A 13,964-nucleotide genomic window follows, 5' to 3' on the forward strand; every position below is an offset into this window, starting at 1 on the left:
AGATATTTGCTGCTGACGAGTACAAGAAGCTGTCATTTTCAGAGAACAGATATTTACAGGATTTTTTTCACACCTTCTAGCTGTTGGACATAAAGGAGAGGACCAAAAAGCAAGCAGACTACCGATATTTACATTATAACAGCACGTGTAAATATAGATTGCTCAAAACGTTCTCCCCCGATGTTTTTAATAAGGTCATATTCCTGATCGTGCATACATGTTCTGGTACTCTAGGAAATACAGTATGTGATCAAAGCTTATTCTGAGCGTATATGCAAATAAATAACAACGTAGATGTGTTGTGCATCTATGAGTAGAACTATACATGCCAGCAAGGACCACATATCCTACTACTCTACAGCTTGAGCTGCCTATACATACATATTACATCTGTGGTCTTGTCTGGACCACGTAGATCTTCCCATCCTTCACTACTCCCTCAACATCCTGCGGTGACCCATAGAGCTCCTCGATGGCGTGGCCAGCCCGTGCAATGCTTGAGAGGATTGAGCTCCGGAATCCAGAGTCAGTGATGAGAGGGTCGGTCGTGTAGTCGAGTACAACTTCATCTTCCACATCCATAGGGACACTGAAACAGGCACACTCCTCAGCTGCAATGCTAAATGAATTTTTAAGGATTTGGGTAAACCACATCTCATGAAGGATTTACACTAACCTATCATACAGCCCTGCTCCAGCGTAACCTTCCAGATCCTCACCATTAGAGTCTGAACGGAAGATGATTGACCGCTTTATGAAGAGACCAATTGGCTTGCTAGGGTAACCCAGTACCTATTAATGCGCTACATTCAGCTCAGCAAGAATTTAACATGTGAAAAAACTAATATACTCAAGATATTCTCACCTTGGGAGAGTCAAGGTCATCTTTCTTACACACGAAGCTCATGGCACGGCCAGGATAAGCTCCCACAAGTGTCTCTCCAAGTCCTTTCACCACTTCAGCATATATCTCAGAAGAATCTCCAGATGACGGGTTCGTAGTATGAATGACAAAGGCATAGTCTGCGTTGACAATTTCTTGTACAAGAACAGCCATGGAAAGGTACTCATGATCGAGTTTCACCTTGCGTGTGCTAAAATATGCTCTTTCATTCCATTTTGATGCCCAAACCTAAAATAGAAATTATGTGAGATGTCAAAATCCCCAACTCAGAGCGAATTCACTCACCCACTAATTTATCATAATCAAATGCTCTGATCTCTATAATAGATATATCTAAGCTTTGGGGACAAATGATGCAAGAAGATCCAATTTATGTAGGTAAGTCCATGGCGTTTCTAATGACATCAAAACTCAGAGATGCGCATTCTGGATCCTTCACTGGTATGAGTGTCAGGAGAACAGACCTTTTTAATTGCCATCCAAGCTTGCTCCCAACGGTGGTCACTTTCATCTCCAGGCCAGGGCATTCCGGAGCTTAGCATCTTCTCCTTCAGCTCCTTAACCTGTAAAGGGAAGTAGAGAAAAAGTGAGATAAACAAGGTTTCAAATTGCAATGGATGCAAATAGAATTTATATTTATTTTTTGTTTAAGAAAACTGTGGGGAAAACCCCGACAATATAAATAGGAACCTAAATTTATGTCGTGAGGAGTGAGGACTTGAGCCCAGGTGGTGGGACTGTATCCACTCTCTTACTTCTTACTACCGCTGACAAAAAAAAATACTTTAGAGGACAGACCCAGTGCTAGAAGCTCCCACACCGGGTGGGGCCTGGGTAAGGATTATACGAGCCTTACCCCTGCACAGTGCAATGCAGAGAGGCCGCGTCAAACCCAGGACCTCTTGGCACAAGTGGGGAGTACTTCACCACTGCGTCAGGAATGTCCTTTAAAAAAACTTTATCGGCTTTAAATCTTTAACTTAATTCTTCTAAAGATCTGGGTACGTGGCGGCCCGTTCACCTCTTAAGTTTCTTATACTCTTAAAGATCTGAGTTGGTGGTGGCCCGTTCACCTCTTACGTTATTAAGAATCGTCACATTTGTCATCCATTTTATGAGGGATATACATATGGTTGGATTCAATTGATGTATATTCTGAGATTTTTTTTCTATTTTGTACAAACTTATGGACTAAGTGGCGCAAGCGTTTAAACAACTGATAATACTATATAACAAAATTAAATTCCATAGACAAAGCACAAGCATTTAGCTAGTTGCAATGTTATATCTTACCAGTTGAGTTGGAGCAGTTAGATTAAGAACAGTTTTCCGGATTTCTCCTAGAGCACTAAAATCTTCTTGAGCAAGTCTGCCCTTCAGCATCTGTATGTTTTGTGCTACTTCCTGCCATCAAAGGACGGAACAATCAGTTGGCTCATTGCCTGGAAGATCATTACTTATATCAAGTGTACTTTTGTGATAACATCATACCAATGAATGAGAATAATAAATTGAAAAATCATTATTATGCTAGCAACTTTTTGTGTTGGACAGGCAGATGAAACAGATTTCTCTAACCACTGTATAAACCGAGTGATACGGTGCTACCATTCACTTATTTAATTTCAAACAAGAACCACCAACCTTATTGGTCTCATCAGACAATATCTTCTCAAAGGTCCCAAATGGTATCGCAACTGATGTTGGGATACCAACCCATGAAGGTACTTTTCCTTTCAGGTATGCTATGTTGCGGGACTTTGCTCCAACCTGACAACAGAACGTGAGTACCCGAAAGTGCCAGGCAAGAAGAGAAGGAATCCAACAGAGCAACAATTTGTTTCCTGATTAATTCTGAAAGTAACATTTCGTAGTGCATTCTGTTATTACCATTTCATCAGAGAACTCTTCCGCTGATATTGCATATTTTCCGAGGAACTTTTTCTTGACTAATGATAAAGATGGTATTGCTTCACCACCTTGTGCATCTGAAGAAATTGAAAGTTCACTGTCCGATACCTCCCTACAAAGTGGTAGACACAAGATGTAATTGGTTGACATATAATCAAGGATAGAAGGAGGATTATCAAGACAAGTAAACTAGAAAATACTAAGCCAAGGGATTCCAGGTTGGCTGTGATATTACTGGTGATTGTTGAAAACTGAATGATAAGAAGCGCGAAATATGATCGTATGGCAATAGTTCAACTGGTGTTTAGCTACTTGTCACTTATATAGCAGAAGGTTTTCCCAGCCCTGTAAACTAATCAATCTTACTGACTATTGCTAACATAACTGGCGTTGGCCTTCGAAAAAAAAATTAGTAGCTCCCTGTACCAAGTTATTCTCCATGGATGTGACATGTGTTAAATAAAGGGCTACTCTGACAGAAGAAACTATTCATTAGATGTATGCAATTCATAACTAATAGTAAGAGCTACCTGTAGGTGACATCTGCAGAAGTAGTTTTGAAGGAAAACACCTTCCCTTCATGTCCTTGAAGTTCAGACAGGATGTTCGGGTCAAAGCATGTCGCAAACAACACCTTAGATAGAGAGAAGTGAGGCTGCTTTAGATCAACATAGGAAACATATCTTATCAAAACTAGAAATGTATTTGTGAAGACAAAAAAACCTTGCAATTCCTTGCTCGAACTGACACATGAGACAGAACATCTGGCATATCAGGTGTTATCACGCCAACAACACCATCTGGTATTTCTTCCTCTCCCTTGACACTCTTTGCCACAAGGATTGTTGGTTTATCATAAGTTTTGTTTTGAACAGAAAGCAACTTATCAACCACTACAATATAACCTGTTACTTCAACTGGGCTAATAACCTGCCAACTATTAAAAGGAGATGGACGTCAAGCACAGAGTAAAGGAATATAATACAATAAGATGTATAAACTGAATTGCTAAGTGACACCATTTCAAAATGACAGGTAATGCACAAGGAATCGTGGTGTAAAAAATTAAATAGCAACCATGGAATTCACAATTTTACCTTCCAAGGTGTGCGACATTTCTGAGAACAGGGTCAAATCGGTTCAGAAGAGCAGATAAAGTGGTAGCTGATCCACCACGAATTACTTCTTCTGTGAAGATGTCAACCTGCCAAAATGATATTTATGACTAGTTCCTAGAGGCCAAAATATGAACATAGATAAATAAAGCTGAAGTTCATAAAATACGTACTGCCCATTCCTCAACGTTGAGTAATGAGCCAAGATATTCAGCCGAGGGCTGCATCATATTGTAGTATTGTTCGCCCTTGCTCGCAAGGGCAAGTCTGGTTCTGTCAAGAAATGCTTTAGCGTAGAGGGCCCATTGGTCATCCTTTTGCTTAACCATGTCCATGGCTCGATTCCATCCCTTCAGGAAACACAGTAGAACAAAGTCACCATCCTTGAACTTGAACTTGAACTTGATACTTTTAGGTGGTGTTAAAAACTTGACATTGCTAAAGAGAAAGAACACATTACAAGCAATGGAGATACCCATAGGTGCAAGACAAAGAATAACTAATAAGTTGAAACAGAAAACAAGAAAAGGAAAATTGTGAGCAGCCACCCGACATACAAAAATAACTATATTATGGTTATGCATATCAAATTAGATGCAGACGAAAATATTTTGTCTCTAGAAAACTTGAAACAGATGATCAATTTACCTTTAAGCAATATAAGATGTCTTCGTTGTCGTCAGTGGACAAGGCAAGATTTTCAAGAACAAGACTGATGAAGTACATAATTTTCTGGACAAGGGGAAAACATGTTTGAATGAGAAACAACAAGATATAGTGAGCGAACAAGCACATATAGTGACATGACTAAAGCGATAATCGTGTAACCAACCTCCGGTGCTGCATCATTCAGCTCCTCATACGACCTTTCAACTGCTGTCCTGAAAGTAGAATCAAGAGCAATGTCCAAAAAGATAAGATCCTTCAAGCGTTCAGATGAGCCAGTGAGCAAAGGGCGTAGTTCAACACGAGCCTCCAATAACCCCTGCAAGGTAGCAATTAACATTGGCAACTCGTGATTCACATGGCAATCCAGCAGAATTGGTGAAATAGGCAAAAATCAATTAGTTCCAAGGAACATAATAATTTGATAGAGAAATAATCCTCACCTCAAGAAGTGGCTCTGCTGATTTATCCTCAACATGGTCAAGCACAAATTGAAGCAAATCCTAGTCACACAATGAATGCCATAAAATAAATTTACAACATAAAAAATGTAAACATGTTGAGAAAAAAGGTAAGGATTTTACAGGAAAACCAGATGATAAACCATTCACCGGGTTGATTTGAACACCAACCATGAAACCTTCACCCTGTACCCAACCAATTAATTCCATTAGATACGAGCACAGGTATCTAGTTTTACCAGAGTGATAACTGATGAGAATATTACCTCTGATTTGTATCCCATACATGTCGCAATAGCAGACTCAAGATCAGCACCAGAGTGCACAGCCTAAAGAAATAGAAGTAGAATAACATTTGATCACTGATAAACAAATGGCGCGTGATATTTTACTTAATTATTCTTGAACAGGGATAAGAATGCCACTCAAAATGATATATTTATTTTTGAAAATTGCCATCGGCTATGCGGCTGACAAGTTAAACCTTCCTCTAGGAAACGTGGAATTATCATGATCAGCAGGGCAACATCATATATTTTCCATAATAGCACAACTAGGATCTAAAGATAGATACTCCCTCCGATCCAAAATAAGTGTCGCAGTTTTGAACTAAGGTTTAGTTCAAAACTGCGACACTTATTTTGGATCGGAGGGAGTAATAGATAGTGATCAGGCTTTAATTCTAACTTGCCCCAGTTCATACATAATCAATAAGCTCGGTATAGTCGTCATAGAAATTTGGCATGGCTCCGACTAGTGAAAGTGTGTCACCAGTCTAGGTCAACAATGAAAGCGTACTACTGTCTAAGATTTGTGGCCGTAGCCAGTTTCTATGAGAAATGGTTTGCCCACGTCAAGCCGGCTTCCTCACCACGAGGTAGGATAGCCTTTAGGTCAGAGATGGCATGCTGAGGGATAACGGGTGAGCAGAGAAAGAAGACGCGATAATACATTGCATTCAAGCTGGATTGAATCAATGTGCGTGGCAGTCCTTACATAACAATCCAAATGAAGGACAATTTGACGATCTTATCTTCCTATTCGGCCAGAGAGGCTGCAGCTAGGGTTGAATATGGAGAGCCATGATAAGTGGAAACACACTCTCAAATCTCAACGAAAGACTATCCTTCTGATCATCTCTTTGGCTCCAGAAAATAGCCCATTATCGGAAGAGATGTGTTGACTCTGTCTGACTACAGAAGTAATGATTGCTAGATTATTTGAGATGACTAGAACCGGGAGGATAGCCAGAGCAGCATGACGTAAGGGATCGAGGTACAAACTAAGGATGAAAGGATAACGTGGGAAGGACTTCTCCAATTAAAACACAATCATATGAGGTAGGTAATCCTAACTAAAATAAAATAAATAAATAGTTAAAAAGGATAGTCACAGCTCATAGTAGTTGCCATGGACCCAGCAAAGGTGATTTCATGTGTAAGCTGTCATCAACTGAAAACTGACCCACACTTCTGAAAATGCCTCCCATTTTTTTAAATGTATACAAAACCCTGTAAAATAGTAAGGAGTTCTAATAAATTGACCCCATGGGATTTTAGGTCTGGCAAGTGGCACCACTACTGATGTTTGGCTTCGTTGACCTGGCTGAAGTGAAAGTTAAAAGATTATACTATTAGCAGAGAAAGGCAACGTTCTGCATATACCATCGCCCATATGCCATTGAGGATTGATCTAAATCATTTCTAAGCAACAGAAGAATATGTGCCTTCCGAAATTCTATAAGATTTTTCTACCGTAAGACCTTGGGAACCACCGAGTATCTGAATGGTAAGCAGACAAGGTTGTGTCACCAAGCACCAGGGTTCCAATACTACCTACCACTTAAGAATACATTGGAGGGGTTGCTTCCCCTGTTGGTTTATTCTTTTCCTATGGTAAGGCATTTGCAAAAGCCAAATTTCACATATACAAGCTACATAGGTTCTCTTTCCTTCTTTTTTTCACGACCGCTATTTTACATACCTTCAGGCTTCTCATATAGTTGCCCAAATCACGGAGTAACCCCTCTTTCTGGTCACTCCTGAATTTTGGTTCTGAATGAATTGCACGATCATAGCTCAACAGTCGTTCTTTGGTTATGCCATTTTTGTTCAAGGTGTCCCAGTAAACGTTGATATCGAAATCGCTCTTGATATAATCAATTATCGCCTGCCCACAGAGACATAACGATCAAATCCTCAAAGCCAAAATCTTTAATATGCTATGATGAACTCCAAACATCAATTACCTGGCATATGACTACATCATCTGGGCTTGTATTGTTGTGCAGTTTCTGGTGCCATTCTTCCATAATTCCACCTTTGCAGTCATTATTTCTCTACAAACCAACAAGCAAATTTTATTGACAACCCAAAAGTTTTATGAAGCAACAAATAAAAGGTAGTGGATAGTTTTTTAGGAGCATTAGCTTTTACCTGGATTACTAATATCTCATCACGGATACGCTGACCAACATCACCTTCACCTCCACGACCAACAGCAGACAATAACATTCTTAAGATCTCTCTGTACTGTGGGTAACTTTTGTACATATTCTCAAGGTCATCTGTAAACCTGTCTTGTGCTTGGCTTATCTCACTGCATGGTTATAGATCATTATGAGGTGCCATAGCAGATGCAACTGAGCTGTGGTTTCGTCCGATGTAATATTCAATAGTTCCCAGTCTACTAACTTGTGTTCTGTTTCCGTGTTTTCTTGAGTGAAAATCATGAAGAGGAAAGAAGTATGAGGTATCAGGTATGAAGTATGTACCGTGGTTTCACATTGTAGTTCTTGTTCCATATTAGTTGCCTGGTAGACATGAATCTAATCCAAACAAAAAGTCCAACGATACCCAATAGTCCAGCATCTCTGGCTTGGTCAACTAGATCCGCCGCAATATTAAATCTGCCGAGGAACATAGCTTGATTTCATGGATTTTTCAGGAAAGAACAAGTCATTCTTTAGTACAGATATTTGAGTGTCCAACCTGTGCATAAAAGATCGCTGGGCATCTTCCTCCAGATCTGCTATTCTTTCCAGGAAATCCTTTGCGGTGCCTTTACCGGCGTCACCCGTATCCTTTAGTTAAGAATAGATATAAGAGTTATTATTAATCCAAGAGTTGTACCAGAATTGAACAAAGAAATGTTACGAGTTGCAAAGGCGAAGTAGAAGAACAATTGCCTTTGATTTCTTGGTAACTTTGGTGTTGAAATCCAAATAGAAGTCAGAGTCGTTGTTCTTTATCCATGTTTCACCACGCCGGAGAACAAAGGGCATCCCCTTGTATCTGCCGTCATCAAGCTCTATCTCAACAACCTGGATATGATTAAGTCCTGAGTGTTTATATGAAGTCTGGAAGAGAACAAAAACAAAAATAGGACCCTCAAATAATATGTACCTGGTATTGCAAACCATCCAATTCAGACTCACCGAATGAAGTTTCACATGCCTTGTCGAGAACTGTTGAGCCAGAAGGCACTATGCTAGAAGGAGGTGCCTGCACAATTAAAAAAGACCTCGTTACTACGGACTATGTGTTTCTTTCAGATCTGAGCTTGCAGCTTAGATGCAATTTATTATTATTACTGTTGCACCTCCCATTCTCCAGGCTTTTTTGCCAGTGCCCAGTGAAGAATAAGTGGCTCCATACGGTTTGTTGCCAAGTGAACTCTGGTTTTACCTAGAGCATTTGTGGCAATTGCCTTCAGAACAGAGAAGTCCAATTAGTTTGGTCAAACCAAAGCTTAGAAATATGAAAGATTGGTCAGGCATGCTAACCAGTATCTCCTCATCACCGATCTTGAAAAGCTTCCTGCTTAGGACGTCACAGTTATCCCCCTCCTGCAAGGACTTTGTGAAGAGATCCAAAACAGTTGGTTGTTTGGGTGCAGCTTTTACTTGCTTTTCTGTAACCACAGGCTTATGTTTATTAAGAAGTTGCGTGATATCTCTGTTTCTGCGCTGAATCCTTTCTACTGAGAAGTACTTCTTCTTCTCCAGTTGCTTGGAAACTTTCTTTTCAAGGTTTCCTTTCACAATTTTCTTCCTTAATTGATCAACTGAGGCTCCATTATCCAACTCAGCCTGCAGTTCCTTCCTTGCTTCCTCAAACTCAACCTAGCAAATGCAAAATAAGAACTTATGTAAAGTGTTAACCAAAAATGGTCAGCTGAACTGAGAGTTGAGGATAGTTCGATGTGTTACCAGTTGCTTCTCTGGGGAATAATTTGGCTTGCCAGCTTTCTCCCATCTTAGGTAAGCCTGGACTTGTACAAGTTCCTCTGGGACACTGGTTATGGTAGTTTGAGATGCAGGAGCATCACTTCCACTCGACTCGGGCGTTTTTGTTAATCTAGCTCGCAGCTTCTCCAGTGGTACACCTCTGTTTAATTCCTCTATTAACTCTGCTCGTGCTGCTTCATACTCCACCTAGTGAAAGATGACAAAAAAAAAATCAGTTTGTGAAGTTCCTTTTAAGGTAAGATGCAAATTAATCATTGAACTTGCCTTCTCTTGGTCAGCTGTATAAGACTTCTTTCCATTCCTTTCCCAACGAAGGTAAGATTGGATCTGCACAAGATCCTCTGGCACCACAACAGCAGAAGCAGTAGCACCAGGTGCATCTTGCCCCTCATTACGGCTTGTCTGGAGTTGGATTAGGAAATTCTGGCCATTGTTTTTAAACCTGTCCAGAGTAGGGTGCTGCGTTGCTGATATCGTGTGCATTCAAACAAACAAGCAGGGCTACATGGTAATCCGACAGCAAAACTCACCATTTATTCCGTGCCTCGTCGAACACAAGGAACTCGATGGCTTGAACCGCGGGATCATCTATCTCAATTCTCAGCGTGGAATTGTCACCTGACTGCACAGTTACGGACAGAATAATACAAACCAAAAATACTCTGTTGTAACTTGTAAGACATAATGCATCTGTGCAAGACTGAAATACCTTTACAAAAGGTGACCTGAGGGCCTTGTTCTTGTACACTGTCGTTCCATCCGGTCTTCGGGACGGGAGGATCCATTCTCTGCAACCCAAGCAGCTGAATTAGCAAGTCTTCAAGTAAAACTGGATGCACAGCATGCGAGACAAGAAGGCGGGCAGATTCACCTCCTGTCCGGGCGGAGGGCGCCCCAATGCAGAACCAGGGAGCCGCTGGTGTTGGTCGCCTGGAGATTGATCTCGGCGACCGCACCCTGCGGCGCTGGGTTCAGAGTCACCTGCCACACAGAATGCATTACGACACATAGACAGAAACGAACAAATTTGTATAGCAAATAACTGATCCAGGCTACACCCCATATGCACGTGCTCCGACGTATACGGTTATATATCAGCACCTGGAGCTCGGAGTTGGACTCCAGCTTGAACCTTCCGACAACCTGCAGCAACGACAGCGGAAGCGAGATGAGCAAACCGTCGAACGGATGGCCGGCACTAAACCAAAACCGGGCAGAGCATGGTTGAGCGCCCGCGCGCGCGCACGTACTTCCGGGGAGGCGCGGTCGGTGGGCGCGGCGACGGCGCGGGGCACGAGGAGGCTGCGGCGGGAGACCGCGAGGGAGGCGGAGGCGGCGGCGCGGCGGGCGGGCAGCGGCCGCTGCGACCGCGGGCGCGGCGCCGGCGAGGACGGGGACGCGTGGATCCCGACCGCGCACCGCTCCGCCGCTGCAGCCGCAGAGAATCCGCCCATAGCACGAATCTCAACCACTCGCAACGCAGGCCTGATCCCCGCGCTACTGTCCGCACGCCGCCCCCTTCGTCCCTCCCACGGATCGCTCGCTTCTCCTCCTCGGCTCCTGCCGAGACGAACGGAGCAAAAATCAACAGAGCTACGTACGTGCGTGTGATCGAGCGGAATGCAGCGCTCGAGCAAGAGCCGGAGATCGAGCTGCGCGTTGGCCACTCACGGCCGCAGTCGACGGCGGAGCAAGCGGAACGGGAAGCGGGCCTAGGAGTGGGCGGTGGTGGCGGTGGTGGAGGGAGGGATGGGACGGAAGCGGAGCAGGGAAATGGGCGCGGGCGTCGGTGTCAGTGCCCGCGTCGTCTTCCCTCTCTCTTCGTCTTCACTCCCGCGCCTGGGAGTGTGAGCGTGGGTGTGCGTGTGGACGTGTGAATCTCATCGAGTGGCGCGGATGACGGGAGTTTTTTAATATCTTCTCGCTTGAGGCGAGGGCAAAACCGCCACACCTTTTTTTCTTAAAAAAGAAACGGTATAGGAGTACTTTGCATCCGCCTCCTTGCCCTTTTCGGCATTTCCCAACGGAGAACGGCGCGGGGCTGCCGACATGTGAACCACATCTAATCAAAATAAATCAAATTTTGATAATAATAAAATACTGATATATTTTTTGATAAAAAAGAGGTCACGGCTTGTTCGTCGTGAGCTGGTGCTTTTTTTGCGGGGATCGTGAGCTTGTGCTCATGGCAAGGGGACAAGGTGATAGATAGGTCAACACAGCGCATCCTTCAAACCATACAAATGGGCAAATATCTCGTGAAAATTGTCTTTTACAAAATCACAACATGTCGCTTTCTTAAGTAGCATGTGCATGAGCTTTTTCACAATAATCTCAAAATAAATTGTGACACTAGGGAAGGGTGTGTACAGTAGATCACCGTAAATTATCTTTTCCGAATGGGGTTCTCAACTTCAAAATCAGATTACAATAGATTAAATAATTGTATACAAAGAAAAAAAATAACATCCACAACAATTACACAAGATATACCATAAAAAAATGCAATGCATATCCAATTTTATTTTAAGCAACATATAATTTTATCGACGTTGAAGGTTGATTAAATTGTCACCAGGAAGAACGTATCACTTATAAAATGCAAGATTCCAATGTGGATGTGTTTCTTATGTGAACATTTGTAATGTTGGTAGTCAGTAAGTTAGATCGCCTGCTCTTGCTGAATATATGGTCTCATCTCTCTCAATCACATAATTAGAAACGTGGAACTTGGAAACAAAATACAAGAATAGAATGTCATGTACTATGAATCTCCTGCATGTAAAAGAAAATCACAATAGGTCTTGTAGTGATGACTTTGGATGGCTAGCATTAACTAGCTAGACTCTTGATTGTTGAAGCAATGAGAACAAAGATAGAAATGTGCGCATTGGATTTTCCAAAAGATAAAAGAGTAAACTAGACCATATTAGATTTCATATAGAATTTATGGGTGATGGTATTATCAAGATAACACTCATAGGAAAAATATATTGGATTCCTTATAGTAACTTTACATGAAAATCCTCGCCCCCAAATAGTTAGGGAAACCTTATCTGGCGAGCGTCGGTTAGGGACATTTCGCCAGTGAAGTGCCCCTGAACCGCACGATCTCCATCCGATGGATGGCATTTTCAGGAAAAAAATCCCCTGAAAAATCCTTAAAAGAAAGAATTGTCATAGAAGTTTTGCAAAATGCCACACCAATACACAAACAATTCCATCCAGGGGGTTCACAACTGCCACCCTAGTCGGTGAACATTCGCCAGCTTTTGGGGTCCAATAGTTAATGTAGTTTTCTTTAAGGGAGGTCACAACACAGAATAACTATTTTGTATCATCCAACTTCCCACATAAATAAATTTAAATAGATATAACTATTCTGAACTATCATTTCTTGCCCACCACCAATAGCTTCTCCTACATCGGGCATCATACGCCATGCCAAAAGAAAAAAATGGGAAGGCAAGGATTGGGATTCTCCTATCCCAGGTTGTGCACCACTCCTCGTGGATGCCATCAGCGGCATCCTCATCGTCAACGTAGGAAACGCCTGACAGATGCGCTAGCGACCGACAAGCGTAGGAGTTTCATGGATAAAGTGGTGAAGAAAATATGTACGAGTTACTGATTAGAGCAGGAACCATGAAGAATGCTCACTGTCGGTAATAAGCCTACATTATCATAATTTTCTTGGTAAAATGATCATTCAGTTACCTACAATGTCCATATCACCGCCTTAAGGTTAATTAGCATATAAACATATTTACTCAGGCCTCATGGGTATTACACATTTTACAACCAAATCTACAGTCTCACAGTTGTTTTAACCAAACAGCCTACAACTTTTCCATGGCAGCATTTTCACAGCAGCCTTTTCGGAATCAACAGCTCAACCAAACACAACATTAACTCCCAAAAGAAATTTATTGTGATCCTACCAAATTTCTTTTTGGCTACTAGAAGGTTATCAACTAGGGGGAAGTATTAGGTGATATCACCCACAAATGCTCCCGTGCTACTGATTTAAATTCTTTAAATTTAAACACTACAAAAAGTTCTAAAAAAATCATGCATGTTCACAACACATGTTTAGATAGCCCCTAAAAGTTCAGATCAAAATTTGAAATATACACTGAGAAACAAAAAAGGAGAAATGTGTCATGAATAGTGTCAAAAGAAGACTAAAGCTGAAATGACACTATTCATATCTGAATTTGTCTTTTTTGGTTCTTCATGTGTATTTCAAATTTTTATCCGGATTTTTTAGGGGTTGTCGAAATATGTGTTGTGAATGTCCATGATTTGTTTCAAAATTTTTTTGGAATGTTTTGATTTGAAATCTTCAACTTTGCAGCATGGAAGCATGTTAGTGTTGGTATCACTGGATATTTTCCCAATCAACTAGAAGATAGAAGATTTCCAGGACTAGAAGATGATAGACTGCCAAAACCATCCCCAAATTTGAGGTTTTTTGGGGAGCACGTCTTTTCTCTTCGTACAAGCTCTGCTCCCCGCAACGAGAAGCATCGGAGAGGCAAAGCAAAAGCTTCACGAGATCCAACCGCCGGCAGAGCCGGGGCCAAGCTGGGATCTCGAGGGCCAACGCTAGACCACCACGTATGCTGCCACCAAGTTCCTGACATGTGGACCAGACG

The 13,964-nt window shown here is 41.9% G+C and overlaps 1 protein-coding gene across 3 annotated transcripts; it reads right to left on the reverse strand.

Moving 5' to 3' along the window:
• Nucleotides 1-154: 154 nt before the first annotated feature.
• SEX1 (Pyruvate phosphate dikinase, PEP/pyruvate binding domain-containing protein) lies at nucleotides 155-11,195 on the reverse strand. Of its 3 annotated transcripts, none has more exons than XM_087537531.1 (32): nucleotides 10,978-11,195; nucleotides 10,557-10,866; nucleotides 10,408-10,449; nucleotides 10,178-10,287; nucleotides 9,837-10,094; nucleotides 9,571-9,748; nucleotides 9,268-9,492; nucleotides 8,842-9,180; nucleotides 8,658-8,765; nucleotides 8,462-8,560; nucleotides 8,245-8,379; nucleotides 8,048-8,139; nucleotides 7,831-7,965; nucleotides 7,493-7,655; nucleotides 7,306-7,395; nucleotides 7,041-7,226; nucleotides 5,324-5,386; nucleotides 5,181-5,243; nucleotides 5,040-5,099; nucleotides 4,763-4,915; nucleotides 4,579-4,662; nucleotides 4,104-4,280; nucleotides 3,913-4,019; nucleotides 3,539-3,752; nucleotides 3,346-3,449; nucleotides 2,795-2,927; nucleotides 2,549-2,674; nucleotides 2,198-2,308; nucleotides 1,369-1,467; nucleotides 866-1,132; nucleotides 677-792; nucleotides 155-589 (listed from the first exon to the last, which is right to left on the reverse strand). In XM_087537531.1, exons 2-32 carry the CDS (start codon nucleotides 10,758-10,760, stop codon nucleotides 385-387), a joined length of 4,446 nt encoding a protein of 1,481 aa, XP_087393657.1. In that variant the 5' UTR covers nucleotides 10,761-10,866; nucleotides 10,978-11,195; the 3' UTR covers nucleotides 155-384. The 3 variants fall into 3 exon arrangements, with proteins under 3 accessions (XP_087393657.1, XP_087393658.1, XP_087393655.1); XM_087537532.1 differs by having other exon boundaries at nucleotides 9,837-9,928; nucleotides 10,016-10,094; nucleotides 10,557-11,188; XM_087537529.1 differs by having other exon boundaries at nucleotides 10,557-11,188.
• Nucleotides 11,196-13,964: the final 2,769 nt, after the last annotated feature.

Source organism: Triticum urartu, chromosome 7A (genome assembly GCF_056163025.1).
Source record: "Triticum urartu cultivar PI428250 chromosome 7A, HENAU_Tu73, whole genome shotgun sequence".
Classification (NCBI taxonomy): Eukaryota; Viridiplantae; Streptophyta; class Magnoliopsida; order Poales; family Poaceae; genus Triticum; species Triticum urartu.

Excerpts from the sequence above, each read along its gene's own strand:
- SEX1 (XM_087537531.1), bottom strand. The coding sequence starts at position 10,760 with ATGGGCGGATTCTCTGCGGCTGCAGCGGCGGAGCGGTGCGCGGTCGGG. Across the intron at positions 10,288-10,407 it reads AGTCCAACTCCGAGCTCCAG|GTGACTCTGAACCCAGCGCC; the intron begins GTGCTGATATAT and ends TCTGTGTGGCAG. Across the intron at positions 1,468-2,197 it reads TAACTGCTCCAACTCAACTG|GTTAAGGAGCTGAAGGAGAA; the intron begins GTAAGATATAAC and ends TTCCCTTTACAG.